The 25,882-nt window shown below is 52.6% G+C and overlaps 1 protein-coding gene and 1 non-coding gene across 2 annotated transcripts; one reads left to right on the top strand and one right to left on the bottom strand.

The window, feature by feature from the left end:
• Positions 1 to 244: 244 nt before the first annotated feature.
• SLC27A4 (solute carrier family 27 member 4) lies at positions 245 to 20,136 on the bottom strand. The gene is made up of 13 exons (XM_038745744.1): positions 19,990 to 20,136; positions 15,195 to 15,361; positions 12,210 to 12,604; positions 11,920 to 12,078; positions 6,689 to 6,758; positions 6,335 to 6,426; positions 5,141 to 5,250; positions 4,831 to 5,040; positions 3,164 to 3,290; positions 2,868 to 3,005; positions 2,609 to 2,773; positions 2,195 to 2,341; positions 245 to 1,188 (listed from the first exon to the last, which is right to left on the bottom strand). Exons 2-13 carry the CDS (start codon positions 15,353 to 15,355, stop codon positions 1,031 to 1,033), a joined length of 1,932 nt encoding a protein of 643 aa, XP_038601672.1. The 5' UTR covers positions 15,356 to 15,361; positions 19,990 to 20,136; the 3' UTR covers positions 245 to 1,030.
• Positions 20,137 to 25,282: 5,146 nt separating this feature from the next.
• Positions 25,283 to 25,376, top strand: TRNAR-UCU. The gene is made up of 2 exons: positions 25,283 to 25,319; positions 25,341 to 25,376. It is a non-coding gene; the product is annotated as a tRNA-Arg (tRNA).
• Positions 25,377 to 25,882: the final 506 nt, after the last annotated feature.

Genomic DNA, 25,882 nt, shown 5'->3' with positions numbered 1-25,882 from the left:
CTTTCCCTCCCCGACTCTGCTCTCCCCACCTGGGGTCCTGAGAAATTGCGGGAGAGTCTTGGTGGTCCAGGCCCAAATACAGAGTGGGGGAAGGGGATTCAGTCCTCTTTCCCACTGGGAAAGAGAAGGGGCTGCAAGGAGAGAGACCGATGGGGAGGGAGGGGAGGCGAGGGAGGAAGAAAAGGGTATCTCTGTTGCATTCTCACCCCTCCTGGCAGGTTCCTTGCCCGCCTTAGGTCTTAGCATCATTTCTCTCCCCGTCCCATACTCTAACCCCAAATTCTGTCCCTCCCCACCCACCAGGCCCAAGCTCGGGACTCCCCGCCAGCAAGCCCGGAGGAAAACTGCCGAGGTGACCTGAGCCTCCCCGTCTCCTCCACAGCTTGGCCCCAGATGCTCGGGGCCCAGTCCCCTGGCCTCTCCACGGTGCCTGCTGGCATCTTCCTTGCCCTCAGAGTCACCCCCCAGAGTGGTGGCACACAGGCCTGGGGAGAAGGAGGGGGGCAGCCCCCTGGGGGTGCTTCAAGCCCTCTGGAGCCCCGCCACTCTCCTCACCACCCCCGGCCCTCCATCCCCTAGAGAGATGGATGTAGCACCCTAGCCTCGTGACATCATTCTGAGCAAGCTTACTCAATCGCTGCCCTGTGAAACGGGACGGGGGGGAGGGCAGGCATGCCAAAATGTGGCCTCTCCTCCTGTGCCCCTCACTGCCCTGCCAACCTCCTTGCCCCCAGCCCCCCTCCCACACACGAGGCTTTCACAGAAAGCCCTGGTGGCAGTGAAGATAGTTGGCAGGCTCAGAGCTGGAGGCTGAGGGCAGGCGGGTGGGACGGGGGACGGGGGGCATCTCTGGGGTCGGCGCTTCAGGGGGGCCTGGCCCCGGGCAGCGCCCGCTTTGGTCTAGCACCGGCCTCCAAGGTCCGGGGTGGGGGCTCTGGCCGTTAGGGCCTGGGCCCCAGACACGGTCCGGTGACCCCCCCCCAGCCCCATCCGATTGGGGGTGGGGAGGGGGAGGGAGGAAAAAGAAAAATCACAGCTTCTGCTCCCCAGACTGGATGCGTCCGTAGGCCTCGGCGTCCAGGGGCAGGTAGCGGCCCAGGTGAGCGTTCAGGTAGAACAGGGGATCCTTGACCACGGACGGGTTGAAGGACTCCCGTCGAAGATCTGCCTTCTGGAACTTGTAGGTCCCTGGGGGGCAGAGGAGGAAGGGGGAAGGGAAGAGGTCAGCCAGAGGGGGAACGGGGACCCTGCGGGCCCTGCCCGGAGATTGTTGCCAACTGGTACTTCCCAAGCGCTTAGTATAGTGCTCTGCACACAGTAAGCGCTCAACAAATACAATTGAATGAATGAATGAATGAATGAATGGACAGAGGGCTTGATCCTCTGTTTCCCAGGGACGTGGCAGGGGAAGGAGAAAGGGAGAAGAGGGAGCCTATGGAAGAAAATCCGGGGCAGGGGATGGCTCGGGAACAGAATGAGGAGATCTGGGAAGGTCCTTAATAATGATAACAATAATAGTAACCGCGGTATTTGTCAAGTGCTTACTGTGTGCCACGCACGGCACTAAGCACTAGGGTAGATACAAGTTAATCAGTTGGACAAAGTCTCTGCCCCATTGGGGCTTACAGTCTTAATCCCCGTTTCACAGAACGGTTAACTGAGGCGTGGAGAAGCGAAGTGACTTGCCCAAGGTGCCAGAGCAGACAAGTGCAAGCCGGCTCTGCCCATTGTCAGCTGTGTGATGTTCGGCAAGCCACTTCACTTCTCTGTGCCTCAGTTACCTCATCTGTAAAATGGGGATGAAAACCGTGAGCCCCCTGTGGGACAACCTGATCACCTTGTAACCTCCCCAGCGCTTAGAAGAGTGCTCTGCACATAGTAAGCGCTTAATAAATGCCATTATTGTTATTATTATTATTATTAAGTGGAGGAGCTACCATTAGAACTCCGCCCCCCAGGCCTGTGCTCTTTCCACTGGGCCACGCTGCGTCTCTGTCCTTGTGGCCGGGGGACGTGTCTACCAGCTGTTTTTGACTGTACCGTTCCGAGAGCTTAGAACAGTGCTTTGCACATAGTAAGCGCTTAACAAATGCCATCGTTATTATTAGTAGTAGTAGTAGAGTCCTCCGCCCGCAGTAAGCGCTCGGTAAATACGACGGATTGCCCGACTGGTTATCCGGGGGAGGGGAACAACCTGTCTTGTTGACCTCGGGCAGGAAGCGCAGGAAGATGGGCCGGGCGTACGCGGGCAGCTCCTTCTCCAGAGCCCGGGCAAACCGCTCCAGGTCACAGGAGATGTCGGGATCGGCCACCGCGGCCATGCCAGCCCGGCCCTCGGCACCTGGGGTCCCGACGAGAGACGGGGGCGGTGAGGGAGGTGGGAAGCTGGGAGACGGTCGCGGAGGCCGGTCCAGGGAACGGCCAGGGAGGGTGGGGGCTGGTCGCAGAGGTTTCGGGGCGGATGGGGGGGTCCCCGGCCCCCAAATTCCCAACTCCCGGAGGCGGGGGGAGGTCTTCCCAGCCACAGGGCAAGGACGACCCCTGGTGGCTGCCCGGAGCTCCGAGGGAGGGCCCCGCCAGGGAGGTCCGCCGCCCGCCACCCCGTTACCTGGCACCTCCACCCCATACACCGCCACGTCGGCCATGCCCAGCAGCCGGCTCAGCGTCCCCTCCACCTCCGTCGTGGACACGTTCTCGCCCTTCCACCGGAACGTGTCCCCCGTGCGGTCCCGGAAGTACAGGTAGCCCAGCTCGTCCATGACCAGCACGTCGCCTGGGTGGGGAGCCGGGTTCAGGGGCCAGAGCCCAGCGTGACCGGCCGGGGCACCCCCGCCCGCCCAGGGCCGGGGGGAAGCCGCCCGCCTCACCCGTCAGGTAGGCCGAGTCCCCCTTCCTGAAGACGTCCCGGGCGATCTTCTTGTCGTTGGCGCCCCGGTTCAGGTAGCCGTCGAAGCGACGCAGGGGGTCGTGCTGCACGATGCGGCCCACCAGCTGGCCCGGCTCCCCTGCGGCGGGCAGGAGGGTCGGTTGGCGGGGGGTGGCGGGGTGGTGATGGGTGTGATGGGGAGGGGGGGCACGCTGCCACGGAGACTGACCCACGGCCTCAGCCTCCACGCCACCCTGGGCCACCTGGCCTGCCCCAAGCCCCGGGCCCAGCTCCCACCTGGCTCGCAGGGGATGCAGAGGCCGTCGGAGCCCCGGACGAGCTCCATGGTTTCCTCGTTGACTCGCACCAGCCGGATGGGGTAGACGGAGGTCAGGATGCGACTGTTGAAGCCACAGGCCCCAACCTGCAAGGCCGGCCCCTGGAACTCAGTCCCCGGGCCCCCCAAAGTTGCCCCTCTTCCCAGCCGTCCCCTGCCCGGGCCACCCCCACCTCTGCCCGGCTGCAAGACCGAGGGACCTTCCACTGGCCTGCCGTGTGACCTTGGGTGAATCACCTAACTTCTCTGGACCCCAGTTTCCTCAACTATAAAATGGGGATTCAATATTCTATGAACTCCATGTGGGGCAGGGGCCGTTTAACAGCGTGGCTCAGCAGAAAGAGCCCGGGCTTTGGAGTCAGAGGTCAAGGGTTCAAATCCCGGCTCTGTCAATTGTCAGCTGTGTGACTTTGGGCAAGTCACTTCACTTCTCTGGGCCTCAGTTCCCTCATCTGGAAAACGGGGATGAAGACTGTGAGCCCCACGTGGGACAACCTGATCACCTTGTATCCTCCCCAGTGCTTAGAACATCATCATCATCATCATCAATCGTATTTATTGAGCGCTTACTGTGTGCAGAGCAGTGTACTAAGCGCTTGGGAAATACAGGTTGGCAACATATAGAGACAGTCCCTACCCAATAGTGGGCTCACAGTCTAAAAGGGGGAGACAGAGAACAAAACCAAACATACTAACAAAATAAAATACATAGAATAGATATGTACAAGCAAAATAAATAAATAAATAGAGTAATAAATAAGAACAGTGCTTTGCACATAGAAGCGCTTAACAAATGCCATTATTATTATATTTAACCCAATTGTGCTGCATCGTATTTACTTCAGAAAATACAATATAATAATAATAATCATAATGACGGCTTACTACGTGCCAAGCACTGTTCTAAGTGCTGAGGGGGCTTCAGGGTGATCAGGTCGTCCCACGGGGGGCTCCCGCTCTTCAACTGTATTTCCCCCCCGCCTTACCTCCTTCCCCACCCCACAGCACCTGTATATGTGTATATATGTTTGTACATATTTATTGCTTTATTTATTTATTTATTTTACTTGTACCTATCTATCCTATTTATTTTACTTTGTTAGTACGTTTGGTTTAGTTCTTTGTCTCCCCCTTTTAGACTGTGAGCCCACTGTTGGGTAGGGACTGTCTCTATATGTTGCCAATTTGTACTTCCCAAGCGCTTAGTACAGTGCTCTGCACATAGTAAGAGCTCAATAAATACGATGGATGATGATGATGATGATGCATGTACCCCAGTGCTCTCCCCACTACTTGACACATAGCAAATGCGTAATAAAACCCCAATTTCTCTTGTAATGGTATTTTTACACGCTTACTTTGTGCCAGGCACTCTAATGTGCCCTGGGGTAGATACAAGTTAATCAGGTTGGACACAGTCCCTTGTCCCACATGGGGTTCCCAGTCTTAATCCTCACTTTACAGATGCGGTAAGTGGGGTCCGGAGAAGTGATACGACTTCCCCACCGTCCCACAGCAGGCTAGTGGCAGGGCTGGGATTCGAATCCGGGTCCTTCTGACGCCCAGGGCCGCGCCCTAACCACTAGGCCACCCTGCTTCCTCCCCTCCCGGGCCCGGCCGGCGGCACCTGGCTGTCGAAGTTGCCCAGGCTGCAGTTGCACTCCGTGGCCCCGTAGAACTCGGCCACCTGGGCGATGTGGAAGCGGCTGGAGAAATCGGTCCAGATGGACGGGCGCAGCCCGTTGCCCAGCGCCATGCGCACCCGATGCTGCCGTTCCGCGTCCCGGCTCGGCTGGTTGAGCAGGTAGCGGCAGATCTCCCCGATGTACTGCACGATCTGGGACGGGTCGGGACGGCCGTCACCCCCTGCGAGTCCTCTGCCCCCACGCCGGGTTCCCCCTCCCCGGGCTTCCGGCCTCCCCCAACCCCCGGCTCACCGTGCAGTCGTATTTGACGCAGTCGCTCCAGAAGCGGGAGGCGGAGAACTTCTTGCGGATCACCACGGTCAACCCGTGGAGCAGACACTGGCCGAGCCCCACGATGTTCCCTGAGAGAGGTCGGGCCCGGAGTTGGGGGTGAGGTGAGGGTGGGGAGTCTGGCTGACTCTCCCCAGGTGTTTCCCCGGAGGGGTCGAGGCCAGAGTCGGGCGTGAGGTGACGGGAAGCTGGAAGGGAGCCTGCCAGCCGTGTGACCTTGGGGAAGTCATTTCACTTCTCTGGGCCTCAGTTTCCTCTTCTTTAAAACGGAGATGGGATATCCGTTCTCCCTCCCTCTTGGACTCTGAGCACCGGGTGGGACAGAGACTGTGTCCAACCTGATTACCCTGAAATGACCCCAGTGCCTGCACGTAGTAGGATTTATTATCCTTTATTATTCTTAGCTCGAGGGGTAGCCCCTCACTCCAGTTCAGTCCAGAAACAGAGCCAAGGAGATAGCGGCATCAGCAGGAAGGACGGCAGAGAGCCCCCCTGGGATGTCCCTAGACTGTAACCTCCTCAAGGGCAGGGATCATGTCTACCGCCTCTATTGTCCTGTTCTTCTAGACTGTGAGCCCACTGTCGGGTAGGGACCGTCTCTATGTGTTGCCAACTTGGACTTCCCAAGCGCTTAGTACAGTGCTCTGCACACAGTAAGCGCTCAATAAATACAATTGAATTGAATGAATGAAAGTCACTTCGCTTGTCTATGCCTCAGTTACCTCGCCTATAAAATGAGAATTAAGATTGTGTCAGGGACTGTGCTCAACCTGATTAACTTGTATAATAATAATGGCATTTATTAAGCGCTTACTATGTGCAAAGCACTGTTCTAAGTGCTGGGGAGGTTACAAAGTGATCAGGTTGTCCCACGGCGGGGCTCACAATCTTAATCCCCATTTTACAGATGAGGGAACTGAGGCCCGGAGAATTGACTTGCCCGAAGTCACACAGCTGACTATTGGCGGAGCCGGGATTCGAAACCCTTGACCTCCGACTCCAAAGCCCAGGCTCTTTCCACTGAGCCACACTGCTTCTCTGCCCCATTGCTTGGTACAGTGCCCGACGTGTAGTAAGCGCTTAATAAAAAATACCATTTAAAAAAAATGGTCAGGGGGTTCCAGGGCCAGTATGAGCCCCGGGGATCCTGCTTACCGGCCGAGTGGTAGAGGGGGAGGCAGTCGTATACGATATCGTCCGGCCGCATGCGGAAGCCGTAGTAAACCAAGGCGGCCATACGGTAGTACCTGGAATGTATTATTTATTTTATTTTGTTAATCTGTTTTGTTTTGTTGTCCGCCTCCCCCTTCTAGACTGTGAGCCCGCTGTTGGGTAGGGACCGTCGCTATATGTTGCCAACTTGGACTTCCCAAGCGCTTAGTCCAGTGCTCTGCACGCGGTAAGCGCTCAATAAATACGACTGAATGAATGAGTGATGGGGTGAGATGAGGCTCCAAGAAGGGAGCCCCACCCGCCCTCCCTGCGCCCCCCGTGCCCTCGCTTGCTCACCTGCTGTGGGCCACAATGGCGGCTTTGGGCATCCCCGTGGTCCCCGAGGTGTAGATGTAGAAGAGGATATCTGCGGAGCCGACAGGGACGTGGATGAGCGTGGGGTGGAGGCGGCCAGTGGATTGGGGACCAGTTTGGGGGGGGGGGGTAATGGCAGGAGCTGCCCTGGGGGGGTTAGCTGGGGATGGTGGTGCTGGAGGGTCAGCCCGGGAGAAGGGGAGGATGAGACTACTGCACGTGCCTCCTCGCTGACCTCCCCGCTTCCTGCCTCTCCCCATTTAATAATAATAATAATGGCATTTATTAAGCACTTCCTATGTGCAAAGCACTGTTCTAAGCACTGGGGAGGTTACAAGGTGATCAGGTTGTCCCACGGGGGGCTCACAGCCTTAATTAATCCCCATTTTACAGATGAGGTAACTGAGGCCCAGAGAAGTGACGTGACTTGCCCAAAGTCACACAGCTGACAAGTGGCGGAGCCGGGATTTGAACCCATGACCTCTGACTCCAAAGCCCGGGCTCTTTCCACCGAGCCGCGCTGCTTCTCATTTCCTGAGTGACGTATGGACGCCGTTTCCGTCCATACATACGTCCCTCAGCCGCCCGGATCATTTTTCCTCAAAACCGTGTTTCCCCACGGTTTCCTCAAGAATCTCTAGTGGATGCTCATCCGCCTCTGCAAACAGAAACTGCTCACCGTTGGCTTGAAAGCCCCCAGTCGCTCGACCGTGGGCTCGTTGTGGGCAGGGAATAATAATAATGGTATTTGTTAAGCGCTTACTATTCATTCATTCATTCATTCAATCGTATTTATTGAGCGCTTATTGTGTGCAGAGCATTGGACTAATAGCTTGGGAAGTACAAGTTGGCAACATATAGAGATGGTCCCTACCCAACAGCGGGCTCACAGGGGAATAATAATAATAATAATAATAATGGCATTTGTTAAGCGCTTACTATTCATTCATTCATTCATTCAATCGTATTTATTGAGCGCTTACTGTGTGCAGAGCACTGTACTAAGCGCTTGGGAAGTCCAAGTTGGCAACATATAGAGACGGTCCCTACCCAACAGCGGGCTCACAGTCTAGAAGGGGGAGACAGACAACAAAACAAATTAACAAAATAAAATAAATAGAATAACTATGTACAAATAAAATAGAGTAATAAATACGTACAAACATATATACATATAAAAATACGGAACGCTTCACGAATTTGCGTGTCATTACTATGTGCCAAGCACTGGGGGAGATACAAGGTCATCAGGTGGTCCCACGGGGGGCTCACAGTCTTCATCCCCATTTTCCAGATGAGGGAACTGAGGCCCAGAGAAGTGAAGCGACTTGCCCGAAGTCACACAGCGGACAAGTGGCGGAGCCGGGATTAGAACCCACGACCTCTGACTCCCAAGCCCGGGCTCTTTCAACTGAGCCATGGCGCTTCTCAATGTGTCTGCTTGTTGTTGGAGTGTACCCTCCCAAGCGTTGAGTCCAGTGCTCTGCACACAGTAAGCGCTCAATAAATACGATTGATTGATTGATTGATTGATTGAGTACAGGGCTTTGCTTTGACCGATTACTCTCTTAAGCCCAGCTCACACACTCCGCTTCTCTGGCGCCAGATTGCTCCCTGTGCCCCAATCTCACCTAGCTCGCCGCCGACCCCTTCCCCGCGTCCTCCCCCTACTTGGAACTCTCTCCCCGTTCACATCCGCCAGCCCACCACTCTCTCCACCTTCAACGCATTATTAAGGTCATGGGTTCGAATCCCAGCTCCACCAACTGTCAGCTGGGTGACTTTGGGCAAGTCACTTCACTTCTCTGGGCCTCAGTTACCTCATCTGGAAAATGGGGGTGAAGACTGGGAGCCCCCCGTGGGACAGCCTGATCACCTTGTAACCTCCCCAGCGCTTCGAACAGTGCCTTGCACGTAGTAAGCGCTTAATAAATGCCATTATTATTATTATATTATTATTATCTCCTCCAAGAGGCCTTCTCCGATTAAGCCGCCTTTCCCCCCTGCTTGCTCTCCCTTCTGCGTCCTCTATGCACTTGGATCTGCGACCTCTGGACATTTGATATTTGACCCACCCCCAGCCCCACAGAGCTTATGTCCACAGCTTTAAATTATTGATTATAAATTATTTATTTATATTAAATAAATATTTAATATAAATATTCATCCCCTCTCCATCCCCCCGCCTTACCTCCTTCCCTTCCCCACAGCACCTGTATATATGTATATATGTTTGTACGTATTTATTACTCTATTTACTTATTTTACTTGTACATATCTATTTATTTTATTTTGTTAATATGTTTTGTTTTGTTCTCTGTCTCCCCCTTCTAGACTGTGAGCCCACTGTTGGGTAGGGACCGTCTCTATATATTGCCAACTTGGACTTCCCAAGCGTTAGTACAGTGTTCTGCACACAGTAAGCGCTCAATCAATCAATCGTATTTATAAATACGTATAAATACGATAAATAAATACGACTGATTGATTGATTAATATCTCTCTCCCTCCTCAGTAAAGTTTGTTACTGATTCTGTTGTTTTGTGCTCTCCCAAGCTCTTAGTAGAGTGCTCTCCACACAGTTAACACTCAATAAATTCCACTGAGTGACTGATAGGAAACTGAGTGCTGCTCTCTGACTTCCATTCATTCCACCGTATTTATTGAGCGCTTACTGTGTGCAGAGCACTGTACTAAACGCTTGGGAAGTACAAATCAGCAACAGAGACGGTCCCTACCCAACGACGGGCTCACGGCGTTCATTCACCTAAGTCCCCAAGTACCCTGCTCAACTTTTGGCCGGGTGGCAACGGACCTGGAGGGCATTTCATGAGACCATCTGAAAGCTCGGCATCTAAGGTACATACCTTTAAATGATATATACAGATATTATTTATATATTGTAAATTACTTATTTATTGATACCAACATCTCTCTCCCCCTCTAGATCGTAAGCTCGTTACGGACAAAGAATGTGTCTGCTAATTTTGTTGTACTCTCCCTAGCTCTCAATACAGTGCTCTGCACATACTAAGTGCTCAATAAGTACCACTGGCTGATTGATAGACTGATCTACGATAGACGTTAGCCCTTAGTTCTTCGTTTCTTAAAGAGCCCCAGGAGTGGAATCTCCTCATCCTCTCATAGGCTTATTCTGACGGCTCCCATCATCAAGAAAACCTTCTTTATGCCTATCCCCAAATCTCTCCTGCTTTAATTCCATTTCCTCTTTTTTAGTCCTCAGATCAATCAATCGTATTTATTGAGCGCTTACTGTGTGCAGAGCACTGTACTAAGCGCTTGGGAAGTACAAATCAGCAACAGAGACGGTCCCTACCCAACGACGGGCTCACAGCGTTCATTCAACTAAGTCCCCAAGTACCCCGCTCAACTTTAGGCCGGGTGACAATGGACCTGGAGGGGATTTCATGAGACCATCTGAAAGCTCGGCACCTAAGGTACATACCTTTAAATGATATATACAGATATTATTTATATATTGTAAATTACTTATTTATTGATACCAACATCTCTCTCCCCCTCTAGATCGTAAGCTCGTTACGGGCAGAGAACATGACTGCTAATTTTGTTGTATCTCCCTAGCTCTCAGTACAGTGCTCTGCACACACTAAGTGTTCAATAAGTACCACTGGCTGATTGACAGATTGATCTACGATAGATGTTAGCCCTTAGTTCTTCGTTTCTTAAAGGGCCCCAGGAGGGGAATCTCCTCATCCTCTCATCGGCTTATTCTGACGGCTCCCATCATCAAGAAAACCTTCTTTATGCCTACCCCCAAATCTCTCCTGCTTTAATTCCATTTCTTCTTTTTTAGTCCTCAGATCCATCAATCAATCAATCGTATTTATTGAGCGCTTACTGTGTGCAGAGCACTGTACTAAGCGCTTGGGAAGTCCAAGTTGGCAACATATAGAGACAGTCCCTACCCAACAGTGGGCTCACAGTCTAGAAGATAGTGTGGACAGCGTCCCGTGTGAATGTGCGCGTGTGACAGCCTCACGCGGGGTAGGGACTGTGCACTACCTAATTAATTTGGATCTACCCTAGGACACAGAACAGCGTCTGACACATAGTGGCTGCGTGGCGCCTAGTGGGTAAGTCAGAAAGACCCGAGTTCTAACCCTGGCTCCGCGACTTGTCCGCTCTGTGACCATGGGCAAGTTCTCTCTACCGCAGATACCTCACCGTTAAAATGGGGATTAAGACTGAGCTCCGGGTGGGAAAGGGACTGTCCGACCTGATTATCTTCCATCTACCCCAGTGCTTAGTATAGTGCCTGGCATTCATTCATATTTATTGAGCGCTTACTGTGTGCAGAGCACTGGACTAAGCGCTTGGGAAGTCCAAGTTGGCAACATATAGAGACAGTCCCTACCCAACAGTGGGCTCACAGTCTAGAAGACTGTGACATAGTAGAAGACTGGCACATAGTAAGCGCCCTCATTTCCGTTTTTCCCCACTCCCTTCTGCATCGCCCTGATTTATTACCTTTATTCACCACCACCACCGACCAGCCCCACAGCACTTATAAATATATGCGTAGTTTATCCCCGCTAGACTGTAAGATCAATCAATCAATCAATCGTATTTATTGAGCGCTTACTATGTGCAGAGCACTGTACTAAGTGCTTGGGAAGTACAAATTGGCAACACATAGAGACAGTCCCTACCCAACAGTGGGCTCACAGTCTAAAAGTCATTACGGGCAGGGAACGTTTCGGCTATTCTGTTGCAATGTACTCTCCCAAGCGCTTAGAACAGTGCTCTTCTAGTCTTCTATTCATTCAATCGTATTTATTGAGCGCTTACTGCGTGCAGAGCACTAGACTGTGAGCCCACTGTTGGGTAGGGACCGTCTCTATATGTTGCCAACTTGTCCTTCCCAAGCGCTTAGTCCAGTGCTCTGCACACAGTAAGCGCTCCATAAATACGATTGAATGACAATGCTCTACACATAGTAAGCGCTCAACAAGTATCGCTGGTGATCTGTGCCTCGGTTCCCTCGTCTGTAAAACGGGGATGACGACTGGGAGGCCCACGTGGGACAGAGACTGGGTCCAACCTGAGTAACCTGTATCTACCCCAGCACATGGCACAGCGCCTGGCACAAGAAACACCATAAAAATCCAAATAGGTGGGCGTGAAGGCGGAGGGGTGGGGAAGCAGGGGAGAGGGGGGAGAGCTTTTTTTACCTGTAAAGCCTTTATCTGAGGGTCGGGGGAGGTCCTTGGGGGCCTCCTCCAGCAAAGGGTCCAGGTGCTCTGTGCCCGGGGGCACGGGGTCGGACTCGCAGGCCCCAGAGCAGAAGAGGCTGATGGAAGGCTCCAGGGTGTCACGGATCTCCATGACGGCTGTGGAGTGGGGTGGGGACTAGCGGTTTTGGAAGCCCCCCTCTGCCCTCTCTGCCGCCGCCGCCTCCTCCTCCCCCTCTGTCCTCTCCCGTCCTCACCCCGCTCCCGCTGCCCGCCCCGGCCCGGCTCACCGGGGGCCAGCTCGCCGCCGAACACGAGGACGCGAGCGCGGGAGGTGGTGAGGCAGTGGCGCAGGGCATCGCGCCGCAGGTTGGTGTTGACGAGGGCGGCCTCCACCCCCAGCTTGGCCATGCCCAGCCACAGCCCCACGTACTCGTTGCGGTTCTCCATGAACAGGGCGGCCACGTCCCCCGGGCGCAGGCCCCGGGCCCACAGCAGGTTGCCCACGGCGCTGGAGTAGGCGTCCAGCTGGCGGAAGGTCCAGCGGGCCCCGGTGCCCTCGAAGATCAGGGCCGTCTTGTCCGGGTGACGCCGCAGCGTGGAGGCGAAGAGGGCGGGCACCGTCTTGCGCTCTCGCAGGTAGCGCCGCACCTTCAGCTTCACCTTCAGCAGGACCGTCCCGGCGCTGCCGTGGGAGGGAGACGGACCCTGGCTCCGGGGCGCGCCGCGGGCGCCCACCCTGCCGGGCACGAGCCGCGGGGCCAACTCGGGGCGGGGACCCGCGTCCCAGCCCCAGCTCTGCCACGGAGCCGGAGGGTCCGTCCCTTATCCTCTCTGGGCCTCGGTTTCTTCATCTGCGAAACGGGGGACGGGCTGCCCGCTCTCCCTCCCTCCCTCTTGGACTGCGAGTCCCAGATGGGACCAAGGACTGGCTTCGATCTGTCTGTCTTGTATCTACCCACTAGCGCTTACTACGGTGCTCGGCACACAGGGAGGCTCTGGACAAATAATAATAATAATGGCATTTATTAATAATAATAATAATAATGATGGCATTTGTTAAGCGCTTACTATGTGCAAAGCACTGTTCTAAGCGCTGGGTTTTATTTTAAGCACTTTCTATGTGCAAGGCACTGTTCTGAGCACTGGGGAGGTTACAAGGTGATAGGTTGTCCCCATTTTAATAATAATGATAATGGTACTTGTTAAGCGCTTACTATGTGCAAAGCACTATTCTAACTGCTGGAGTGGATACGAGGTGATCAGGTTGCCCCACGCGGAGCTCACAGTCTTCATCCCCATTTTAATAATAATAATAATAATAATAATGGCATTTGTTAGCGCTTACTATGTGCATAGCACTGTTCTAAGCGCCTTGGGGGGATACCAGGTGATCACATTGCCCCACGTGGGGCTCACAGTCTTAATTCCCATTTTAATAATAATGATGGTATTTGTTAAACGCTTACAGTGTGCAAAGCACTGTTCTAACTGCCGGGTGGGGATACGAGGTGATCAGGTTGTCCCACGTGGGGCTCACAGTCTTCACCCCCATTTTCCAGATGAGGGAACTGAGGCCCAGAGAGGTGAAGTGACTCGCCCGAAGTCACACAACTGACAGGTGGCGGTGCCGGGATTTGAACCCATGACCTCCCACTCCAAAGCCCGGGCTCTTTCCACTGAGCCACGCTGCTTCCCCGGTAATAATGACCGTATTGGCCCGAGTCCCTACCCGCCAGGGTTGGGCCAAACCTCTGCGTCCACCAGGCGTTGACCAACGTGATGTCACTCACTCCATGGCCAGGGTGGACGCGGGCAGTGTCAGCCGCTTTGTGCCAGGCGGGGGCACGGGGAGGTGACGTCCCCTCTCGTCAGACTGCTGATAGGACCCTCCCTGCCCCCTGATAATGGGCTTGTCCCAACTGGGCCAACCCGGTACCCTATTCCTCTCCCGCACTGCCGCCTGCCCTAATAATAATAATAACGTCGGTATTTGTTAAGCGCTTACTATGTGCCAAGCTCTAGGCCTGGCACATCCATGCCAGCCGACCACCTCAGGCCTTATTTAGCACCCTCCCGCCACAACCACGCCAACCCGCGTCCCTCTCATCCAGAACGGAATCCGCTGAGCGCCGCGGCAGCTCGGCGTCCGCTTGCCTTCGCTCACGCCTGCCGTCGCCGGTCATCATCATCAATGGTATTTATTGAGCGCTTACTGTGTGCAGAGCACTGGACTAAGCGCTTGGGAAGTACAAGTTGGTAACACATAGGGACAGTCCCTACCCAGCAGTGGGCTCACGGTCTAAAAGGGGGAGACAGAGAACAAAACCAAACATACTAACAAAATAAATCGTGCCCGCTGGGCGTGGGTGAGACGATCTCTGGGACTTCCACTGCTCCCCTCCCTCCCCTCCCACCCGCTAGCCACTGGGCCACGGCGGTGGGGAATCTCCAGCTCAGACCGGACCGTCACGAAAGCGGTGTACAATCTGGCTTTCCAGGTTCAAAACCCTGAGGGGGACACAGCCCCCATCTTAGAGAAGCAGCGTGGCTCAGTGGGAAGAGCCCGGGCTTGGGAGTCAGAGGTCATGGGTCCTAATCCCGGCTCTGCCAATTGTCAGCTGTGTGACTTCGGGCAAGTCGCTTCACTTCTCTGGGCCTCAGTTCCCTCAGCGGTAAAATGGGGATGAAGACTGTGAGCCCCCCGTGGGGCAACCTGATCACCTAGTAACCTCCCCAGCACTTAGGACGGTGCTTTGCACATAGTAAGCGCCTAATAAATGCCATTATTATTATTATTATAACCAGACCGAGAGCCTCTCGACTCCTATTGTCCTGACAGGATCCTCCTTGACCCCTGAAAATGATCTTGTCCCAGCTGACAACCTAGTATCGCACTCCTCTCTTGAACTGGTGGCAATCGCCTCCCCACCCTACCAGGAAGCCCTCCGGGGTGACCTTTGCGGCCAGGGGGGACCCTCTCCCAGGGACGGCCAGGGCCCCCAAGGCAGGACGGGAAGCCTGGCAACGGGAAGGGGGGAGGCTCTTCCTCCATCTCTAACCCACCCAGGTCTCGGGCCCCGTCCCCTCCCTTCCCGTCCCCTCACCCCGTGTATTGTCTCGAGAAGTCCAGGGCCAAGGGAGCCCCCCTCAGCTTGGGCATCCCGCCAACCAGGATGACCAGTGGCAGGCTAGAGTCCGCCCGCCGCCAAACCCGAAAGGAGACCATCGTGCCCGGCTCACCCAGGGAAGGGGCGGGCCAGAGGGGTACTCACAAGACATCCCGCCTTATAGTCTTCACCACGACCCTGACAAACCGCCAGCCCCCGGAGCCTAGGTAGGCGACCAGGAGGCCTAAGAGGACCTGTGCCCAGGGCAACCTCAGCACCAGCCGGGAGACCAGCAGCAGTGCCCCCAAAGAGGCCGCTTGCCACATCTTGACCTGCAAGAAAGGAGAGCCAGATGTCAGGTGGGCTGCGGAGGGCCACCCTGGGCCCGGGGCCAGTCTAGATTCTAGACTGTGAACGCGTTGTTGGGCAGTGCCCGTCTCTGTATGTTGCCAACTTGTACTTCCCAAGCACTTAGTACAGGGCTCTGCACACGGTAAGTGCTCAATAAATACATTTGAATGAATGAATGAATGGTTGGGTAAAGAACCGGGACCCACTGGGAGCAGAGACGGTAATCAAAACCTCTGGATGCGGGGAAACGCGGCCTGGTGACTAGAGCCCAGGCCCGGGAGCCAGAAGCACCTGGACTCTAATCCCGGCTCCACCACTTGTCTGCTGTGCGACCTTGGACGACTCACTTAATTTCTCGGTGACTCAGTTACCTCACCTGTAAAATGGGGATTAAGACTGGGAGCTCCGTGTGGGACAGGGACTGTGTCCAACCTGATGAGCACTTAGTATTGTGCCCTTTGAAGGTGCTTAACAAATCCAGAAGAAAATAAAAGAGGGTGCTGGCACTAGGAGGGACAGTGCACTTGCCTGGAATCCCCATCCTAGAGGCCCCCTTCCCAAAACAGGGTGACCACTGGGCCTGGGTGTCCGTCTCCTCTGCCAGTCCTCCAACCGCCCCTCTGCCCCTGGGGGCTCCCGAGGCAGCCAGAGAATAGGGCGGATGTATTTTATATTTTGGAGAATCAGCGTGGCTCAGTGGAAAGAGCCCGGGCTTTGGAGTCAGAGGTCACGGGTTCAAATCCCGGCTCCGCCAATTGTCAGCTGTGTGACTTTGGGTAAGTCACTTCACTTCTCTGTGTCTCAGTTCCCTCATCTGTAAAATGGGGATGAAGACTGTGAGCCCCGTGTGGGACAACCTAATCACCTTGTAACCTCCCCAGCGCTTAGAACAATCAATCAATCGTATTTATTGAGTGCTTACTGTGTGCACAGCAGTGGACTAAGTGCTTGGGAAGTACAAGTTGGCGACATATAGAGACAGTCCCTACCCAACAGTGGGCTCACAGTCTAGAAGGGGAAGACAGAGAACAAAACAAAACATATTAACAAAATAAAATAAATAGAATAAACATGTACAAATAAAATAGAGTAATAAATCCATACAAACATATATACATATATACAGGTGCTGTAGGGAGGGGAAGGAGGTAAGGCAGGGGGGATGGAGAGGGGAAGGAGGGGGAGAGGAAGGAGGGGGCTCAGTGTGGGAAGGCCTCCTGGAGGAGGTGAGCTCTCAGGAGGGCCTTGAAGGGAGGAAGAGAGCTAGCTTGGCGGAGGGGCAGAGGGAGGGCATTCCAGGCCCGGGGGACGACGTGGGCCGGGGGTCAACGGCGGGACAGGCGAGAACGAGGCCCGATGAGGAGATTATTAACATCTAGAGACGGTCCCTACCCAACAGCGGGCTCACAGTCTAGAAGGGGGAGACAGACAGCAAAACATATTAACAAAATAAAATACATAGAATAAACATGTACAAATAAAATAGAGTAATAAATCCATACAAACATATATACATATATACAGGTGCTGTGGGGAGGGGTAGGAGGTAAGGCGGGGGGGGATGGGGAGGGGGAGGAGGGGGTACATCTGTAATATGTTTGTACAGATTTATTACTCTATTTTACTTGTACGTATTTACAATTCTATTTATTTTGTCAATGATGTGCATCTGGCTTTACTTCTATTTATTCTGATGACTTGACAACAGTCCACATGTTTGGTTTTGTAGTCTGTCTCCCCCTTCTAGACCGGGAGCCCGTTGTTGGGTAGGGACCGTCTCTATCTGTTGCCAACTTGTCCTTTCGAAGCGCTTAGTACAGTGCTCAGCACACAGTAAGCGCTCAATAAATACGATTGAATGAATGAATGAGGGCGGGGGGGGGGTGACGCAGTGGTCGCCACCGCCCACGAGGGGGCGCGGGAATCAATCAATCAATCAGTCGTATTTATTGAGCGCTTACTGTGTGCAGAGCACTGTACTAAACGCTTGGGAAGTACAAGTTGGCAACATATAGAGACGGTCCCTACCCACCAGTGGGCTCACAGTCTAAAAGGGGGAGACAGAGAACAAAACCAAACGTACTAACAAAATAAAATACAATAGATATGTACAAGTAAAATAAATAGAGTAATAAATATGTACAAACATATATACATATATACAGGTGCTGTGGGGAAGGGAAGGAGGTAAGATGGGGGGATTGGAGAGGGGGACGCGGGAAGACAGGGCTAGGCCCGGGCTGAAGCGTGGAGGGTCGGCTGGGTGCCAAGCACTGTTCAAAACGTTGGGGCACATACAAGGAAATCAGCTTGTCCCCCGTGGGGCTCACAGTCTTCATCCCCCATTTTACAGACGAGGTCACTGAGGCCCAGGGAAGTGAAATGACTCGGCCAAAGTCACACAGTAGGGACCGTCTCTATATGTTGCCAACTTGGCCTTCCCAAGTGCTTAGTACAGTGTTCTGTACACAGTAAGCGCTCAATAAATACGATTGATTGATTGATTGATTCAATCGTATTTATTGAGCGCTTACTGTGTGCAGTGCACCATACTAAGCGCTTGGGAAGGACAAGTTGGCAACATAAGTTGATAAGCGAGATCAGAACTTGCGACCTCCGACTCCCCAGTCCGTGCTGTTGCCACTAAATCAATCAATCGTATTTACTGAGCGCTTACTGTGTGCAGATCACTGTACTAAGCGCTTGGGAAGGCCAAGTTGGCAACGTATAGAGACGGTCCCTACCCAACAGTGGGCTCACAGTCTAGAAGACTAAACCAGGCTGGATCTAAGGAGAGATCCCCCGCCTTACCTCCTTCCCCTCCCCACAGCACCTGTATATATGTATATATGTTTGTACATATTTGTTACTCTTTATTTATTTATTTATTTTACTTGTACATATCTATTCTATTTATTTTATTTTGTTAGTATGTTTGGTTTTGTTCTCTGTCTCCCCCTTTTAGACTGTGAGCCCACTGTTGGGTAGGGACCGTCTCTATATGTGGCCAACTTGGACTTCCCAAGCGCTTAGTCCAGTGCTCCGCACACAGTAAGCGCTCAATAAATACGATTGATGATGATGATGATGATGTACGGATTTATTTCATTTGTACATATCTATTCTAATTATTTTATTTTGTTAATATGTTTTTTGTTCTCCGTCTCCCCCTTCTAGACTGTGAGCCCACTGTTGGGTAGGGACCGTCTCTAGATGTTGCCAACTTGGACTTCCCAAGCGCTTAGTCCAGTGCTCTGCACACAGTGAGGGCTCAATAAATACGACTGAATGAATGAATGAATGAGAAGAACCTGGGGAGGGGGCGGCCAGCACAGGACGAGGGCGCCTGGCCCTGTTGTGAACATCTTGGGATGGGGATGGGTTCACTGGAGGGTCTGTTTCCCCCGGGGCCCGTTGGCATAAAGGACCTAAAAAGCACTTTCTCCCCCTCAAGACCAATCAATCAATCATCAGTCGTATTTATTGAGCGCTTACTGTGTGCAGAGCACTGTACTAAGCGCTTGGGAAGTCCAAGTTGGCAACCTATAGCGACAGTCCCTACCCAACAGTGGACTCACAGTCTAAGACACCGGGTGGGTCCAGCCAGTCCGGGCTGGCCACCGGGCTTGGGAGTCGGAGGCCGTGGGTTCTAATCCCGACCCTGCCACTCGTCTCCTTGTGTGACCTTGGGCAAGTCACTTCACTGCGCCTCGGCGACCTCATCTGTAAAATGGGGATTAAGGCCGTGAGCCCTATGTGGGACAGGGCCTGGGTGCAACCTGAGTAACCCGGATCTAGCCCAGCGCTTAGCAGGGTGCCCGGCACAAAGTAGGCGCTTAAGAAATACCCTCTTTGAACAGGCCTGGGCCCAGCCTTCCTCGCTGCCCCAGGGTCGTCGGGGTCGTCCAAGGGTCCTTCAGGGGGGTCCCCAGGGCTCGAGTTCCAGCCATCATCATCATCAATCGTATTTACTGAGTGCTTACTATGTGCAAGGGTCCTTCAGGGTGGTCCCCAGGGCTCGAGTTCCAGCCATCATCATCATCAATCGTATTTACTGAGCGCTTACTATGCGCAGAGCACCGTACTAAGCGCTTGGGAAGTCCAAATTGGCAACATATAGAGCCAGTCCCTACCCACCAGTGGGCTCACAGTCTAAAAGCCATCAGCTGGTGGGAACAGGGCCCAGTCCCGGGAGGCTTGGCACATAGTAAGCGCTTAACAAATACCATCATGACTATTATTATTATTATTACTATTTCCAGGGCCGGTCCTTGCAGCATCCGCAGACCCCGCCCTGCGGAGGGGAGCGATGCCGGGGCCCGACGGACCGCGGAGGCCTTAAGGGCCCGGGGAGACCCATGCCAGATCCATTCCTTCGGTCCACCGTCTTAATTGAGCGCTGACTGTGTGCAGGACACTGGGCTAGGCGCTGGGGAAGTACAAATCGGCCACGGAGAAGGACGATCCCTACCCAACAACGGGCTCCCGGTCTAGAAGGGGGAGACAGACAACAAAACAGGTGGACGAGCATGAAAACAGATGAGTAGAATTAGGGATCCGTACACTAGTAGCTCCCGGGGTCCCCCCCCCCCCCCCCCCCCCGCCTCACCTTGCGGGCCGAGCCGGCCGCCGGGTGTAGATGGGTCCGGGCCTTGGGCTGCCGCCCCAGGGCTCCTACATGGGGGGGCTCAGGGCCGGACGGGAGCCGGCTCTGACCCTGCCATGGGTCCAACTGCGGCTCCTGGACTCTGCCCGGCTGCTGCTGCTGCCACCGCCTCCCTCCTCCTCCTCCTCCTCCTCCTTCACCTGCGCCACCCGCCCCTTGCCTGCAAACCGGCTCTGCCGGGCTCAGACCTTCCCTCCTCCCTCTCTTTTTTTCCTTCCTTCCCTCCCTCCCTCCTCTTCTCCTTCCCCCCCTTCTCCTTCTTTCTTTTCCGCCTTCCCCCCTCCCTTTCTCCTTCCCTTCCTCCCTCCTTCCTCTTTCTCTCCTTCCTTCCCTTCTCCCTCTTTTTCTCCTTCCCCCTCCCTTTCTCCCTCTTTCTTTTTCTCCTTCCCCTCTCTTCTCCCTCCTCCTTTCCTTTTCTCCCTCCCTCCTCCTTTCCTTTTCTCCCTCCCTCCTCCCTTTCTTTTCCTCCTTCCCTCCCTCCTCCCTTTCTCCCTCTTTTTCTCCTTCCCTCCCTCCCTTTTTCCCCTCACCTCCCTCCTCCCTTTCTCCCTCTTTCTTTTCCTCCTTCCCTCCCTCCTCCCTTTCTCCCTCTTTTCCTCCTTCCCTCCCTCTTCCCTTTCTCTCTTTTTCTCCTTACCTCCCTCCCACCTCCTTTTCCCTCCTCCCTTTCTCCCTCTTCCTTTTCCTCCTTCCCTCCCTTTCTCCCTCTTTTTCTCCTTCCCTCCCTCCTCCTTTTCTCCCTCTCTTTTCCTCCCTCCCTCCCTGCTCCCCTCCTCCTTCTTCCTTTTCCTCCTTCCCTCTCTCCTCCCTCCCTCCCTCCTCGCCGCCGCCCCACGGAGCGCGGTAAGGGCGAAGCGGAAGCCCCGGCAACCCCCAGCACGCGCACGGGGGCGAGCGGCAGCAGCGCCCGCGCCCCCGATGCTGGCGCGCACGCGCACGCTCTCGCGCCCGCGCACGCCCCACCCTCCCCGCCGACGGCCGCCGCGCTGCCCCCTGGGAGTTGTAGTCCGGGCCCCCCCACCACACCCGGCACGTGGCCCTTCGACGCCCAGGCCCCGCCCACTCCGGGATAATCACCGGGACATTCATCCATTCAATCGTATTTATTGAGCGCTTACTGTGTGCAGAGCACTGTGCTAAGCGCTTGGGAAGTCCAAGTCGGCAACGTCTAGAGGCGGTCCCTACCCAACAGCGGGCTCACAGTCTAGAAGGGGGAGACAGACAACAAAACAAAACATGTGGACGGGTGTCAAGCTGTACAGTTACGGTTGCACTGCACTCTCATTCATTCATTCATTCTATCGTATTTATTGAGCGCTCACTGTGCGCAGAGCACTGTCCTAAGCGCTTGGGAAGTCCAAATTGGCAACATCTAGAGACGGTCCCTACCCAACAGTGGGCTCACTTCGCTCCTCTGGGCCTCAGTTCCCTCATCTGTAAAATGGGGATGAATAATAATAATAATAATAATGGCATTTGTTAAGTGCTTACTACGTGCAGAGCACTGTTCTAAGCACTGGACACTGTTCTAAGTGCTTGAAAGCACTGTTCTAAGCACTGGGGGGACTACAAGGTAATCAGGTTGTCCCATGGGGGGCTCACAGTTTTAATCCCCATTTTACAGATGAGGGAACTGAGGCACAGAGAAGTTAAGTGACCTTCCCAAAGTCACACAGCTGACAATTGCCGGAGCGGGGATTTGAACCCCTGACCTCAGACTCCAAAGCCCCTGCTCTTTCCACTGAGCCACGCTGCCCACGTGGGACAACCTGATCACCTCGTATCCTCCCCAGCGTTTAGAACAGTGCTTCGCACATAGTAAGCGCCTAGTAAATACCATTATTATTATTATTATTTCCACTGCCATGATTCTCGTGAATTATGCCGTGCTGCCTCGGGGTGGGGAAGCGAGAGGCATTCGGTAAGCGCTCACTACGTGCCAAGCGACGTCCTAAGCGCCGGGGAGGCTACAAGGTCATCAAGACTGTGAGCCCACTGTTGGGTAGGGACCGTCTCTGTATGTTGCCAACTTGGACTTCCCAAGCGCTTAGTACAGTGCCCTGCACACGGTAAGTGCTAAATCAATACGATTGAATGAATGAATGAATCAGATTGTCCCATGGGGGGCTCACACTCTTCATCCCCATTTTACAGATGCCCAGATACTGAGGCGCTGCTTGAACAGTGCTTGGCGCATAGTAAGCGCCTAACAAATACAGTAATAATAATTTGTATTCATTCATTCAAGCGCTTAGGACAGTGCTCCGCACACAGTAAGCGCTCAATAAATACGATTGATTGATTGATTCATTCATTCAATCGTATTTATTGAGCGCTTACTGTGTGCGGAGCACTGTACTAAGCGCTTGGGAAGTCCACGTTGGCACCATATAGAGACAGTCCCTACCCAACAGTGGGCTCACAGTCTAGAAGGGGGAGGCAGACAACAAAATAAAACATTCATTCATTCATTCGATCATATTTATTGAGCGCTTACTATGTGCAGAGCACTGTACTAAGCGTTTGGGAAGTCCAAGTAGGCAACATATAGATACGGTCCCTACCCAACAGCGGGCTCACAGGCTAGAAGGGGGAAACAGACAACAAAACAAAACATATTAACAACATAAAATAAATCGAATAGATATGTACAAATAAAATAAATAAATAAATAGAGTAATAAATACGCACAAACAGATATTCATTCATTCATTCAATCGTATTTATTAAGCGCTTACTGTGTGCGGAGCACTGTACTAAGCGCTTGGGAAGTACAAGTCGGCAACATCTAGAGACGGTCCCTACCCAACAGCGGGCTCACAGTCTAGAAGGGGGAGACAGACAACAAAACAAAACATATTAACAAAATAAAATAAATAAATAGAGTAATAAATACGTACAAAGATATTCATTCAATCGTATTTATTGAGCGCTTACTGTGTTCGGAGCACTGTATAAGCGCTTGGGAAGTCCAAGTTGGCAACATCTAGAGACGGTCCCTACCCAACTGCGGGCTCACAGTCTAGAAGGGGGAGACAGACAACAAAACAAAACATATTAACAAAATAAAATAAAATAAATAGAATAAATAAGTACAAATAAAATAAATAGAGTAATAAATACGTACAAACATATATTCATTCATTCATTCCATTGCATTTATTGAGTGCTTACTGTGTGCAGAGCACTGTATTAAGCGCTTGGGAAGTCCAAGTTGGCAACATATAGGGACGGTCCCTACCCAACAGCGGGCTCACAGTCTAGAACAGACAACAAAACAAAACATATTAACAAAATAAAATAGAATAAATATGTACAAATAAAATAGAGTAATAAATACATACAAACATATATTTGTATAAGTTGTACTTCCCAAGCGCTTAGTACAGTGCTCTGCACACAGTAAGCGCTCAATGAATACGAACTTTACAGATGCTGAGGCCCAGAGAAGTGAAGTGACTTGCCCAAAGTCACACAGTTGACAATTGGCAGGGTCGGGATTTGAACCCATGACCTCTGACTCCCAAGCCCGGGCTCTTTCCACTGAGCCACGCTGCTTGGGATTCTCGCAGCACCCCCCCCTCCCCCCTTCTTTTTTTCCCATTTTCTTCCCCGGATCAAGAAGAGAGAATTAAAGGTGGTGGGATGGGTCCCCCTCCCTCCCCCTGTCCTTCTCCTCCCCACAATACTTGTATATATTTGTACATATTTATTACTCTATTTATTTTATTAATGATGTATAAATAAATAACCAAATTATTATCTGTAATTATTAATAATAATTATTTGTAAATAAGAATGTATAAATAATAAATAATTCTATTTATTCTGCTGGTATTATTATTATTATAATTGACACCCATCTACTTGTTTTGTTTTCTTTTGTTGCCTGTCTCCCCCTTCTAGACTGGGAGCCCGTTGTGGGGTAGGGACCGTCTCATATGTCGCCGACTTGTCCTTCCCCAACGCTTCGCCCAGTGCTCCGCACACAGTGAGCGCTCAATAAATACGGCGGAATGAATGAATGAAGGTATTGACACCCGTCTGCTTGTTTTCTTTTGTCGGAATTTGAACCCATGACCTCTGACTCCCGAGCCCGTGCTCTTTCCACCGAGCCACGCTGCTTGGGATTCTCGCAGCATTCCCTCCCTTTTTTTTTTTTTTTCCCATTTTCCTCCCCGGATCCAGGAGAGAGAATTAAAGGTGGTGGGATGGGTCTAATCCCGGGTTCTAATCCCTACAACGCCACTTGTCAGCTGTGTGACTTTGGGCCAGTCACTTCACTTCTCTGGGCCTCAGTGACCTCATCTGGAAAATGGGGATGAAGACTGTGAGCCCCCCGGGGGACCACTTGATGACCTTGCATCCTCCCAGCGCTTAGAACAGTGCTTGGCACATAGTAAGCGCTTAACAAATAATAATAATAATAATAATGGCATTTGTTAAGCGCTTACTATGTGCCAAGCACTGTTCTAAGCGCTTGGCACATAGTAAGCGCTTAACAAATAATAATAATAATAATGGCATTTGTTAAGCGCTTACTATGTGCCAAGCACTGTTCTAAGCGCTGGGGGGAGGATGCAATCAATCAATCGTATTTATTGAGCGCTTACTATGTGCACAGCACTGTACTAAGCGCTTGGGAAGCACAAATTGGCAACATATAGAGACAGTCCCTACCCAACAGTGGGCTCACAGGTGATGCAAGGTGATCAGGTTGTCCCTCGTGGGGCTCACAGTCTTAATCCCCCCAAATACAATAATAATAATGATGATTTGTACTCCCCAAGCGCTCAGTACAGTGCTATGCACACAGTAAGCGCTCAATGAAAACGAATGAATGAGGGAATCAATCAATCGTATTTATTTTTAGACTGTGAGCCCACTGTTGGGTAGGGACTGTCTCTATATGTTGCCAATTTGTACTTCCCAAGCGCTTAGTACAGTGATCTGCACATAGCAAGCGCTCAATAAATACGATTGATGATGATGATTGGGGAATGGGAATGGGGGCGGGACGGGAGTAGAGGAGGAAGCTGGGCAGAGGTGATGTCTATATGTTGCCGATTTGTACTTTCCAAGCGCCTAGTACAGTGTTGTGCACCCAGTGAGCGCCCAATAAATACGATTGAATGAATAGAGGAGGCCCCATCTGCCAGAGTCCAAATTCCGCCTTAGGGGCTTGGTGGAAAGGTCAGCAAGGGGAAAGGAGGAGGAGCCACCCACTAACACCACCGGCTCTGTGGCGCAATGGATAGCGCATTGGACTTCTAGCTCGCTCCCGGGGTGGAGTCATTCAAAGGTTGTGGGTTCGAGTCCCACCAGAGTCGTCTTTTGATAAACGCCCTCCGCCTCCGGGCGTTTTCAGTGGTTGTTTTTGATGGAGTCAGCGGCGGGACGGGAAACGGAGTTGGAGCTGGTTGTCGGGTCTGTTGCCGAATTGCACTTTCCAAGCGCTCAGTACAGTGCTCTGCACACAGTAGGCGCTCAATAAATACGATTGATGATTCATTCAGTCGTAGTTGTTGAGCGCTGACTGTGTGCAGAGCACTGGACTAAGCGCTTGGGAAGTACAAACTGGCAACATATAGAGACAGTCCCTCCCCAACATTGGGCTCCCAGCCTAGAAGGGGGAGACAGACAACAAAACAAAACAGATTAACAGAATAAAATAATTAGAATAAATGTGTACAAATAAAAGAAACCGCAGTAAGCGCTCAATAAATACGATTGAATGGATGAATGAAGAGCGACCTAGCTTTCCGATCGGGGAACGTCTGCCAATTGTGCCGTATATATGTATATATGTTTGTACATATTTATTACTCTATTTATT

Source organism: Tachyglossus aculeatus, chromosome 4 (assembly GCF_015852505.1).
Source record: "Tachyglossus aculeatus isolate mTacAcu1 chromosome 4, mTacAcu1.pri, whole genome shotgun sequence".
Lineage (NCBI taxonomy): Eukaryota > Metazoa > Chordata > Mammalia > Monotremata > Tachyglossidae > Tachyglossus > Tachyglossus aculeatus.
Note: the sequence above shows the minus strand (reverse complement) of the source record. Positions and strands in the feature narration are given on the sequence as shown.

Bases quoted from the DNA above. Each gene is read 5' to 3' on its own strand.
- SLC27A4 (XM_038745744.1), bottom strand. From the start codon at position 15,355: ATGTGGCAAGCGGCCTCTTTGGGGGCACTGCTGCTGGTCTCCCGGCTG. The intron at 12,605-15,194 runs GTGAGTACCCCT...CTCCCACGGCAG, and splicing joins ACTATAAGGCGGGATGTCTT to CGCCGGGACGGTCCTGCTGA. The intron at 5,251-6,334 runs GTAAGCAGGATC...GACCTCTCTCAG, and splicing joins CCCCCTCTACCACTCGGCCG to GGAACATCGTGGGGCTCGGC.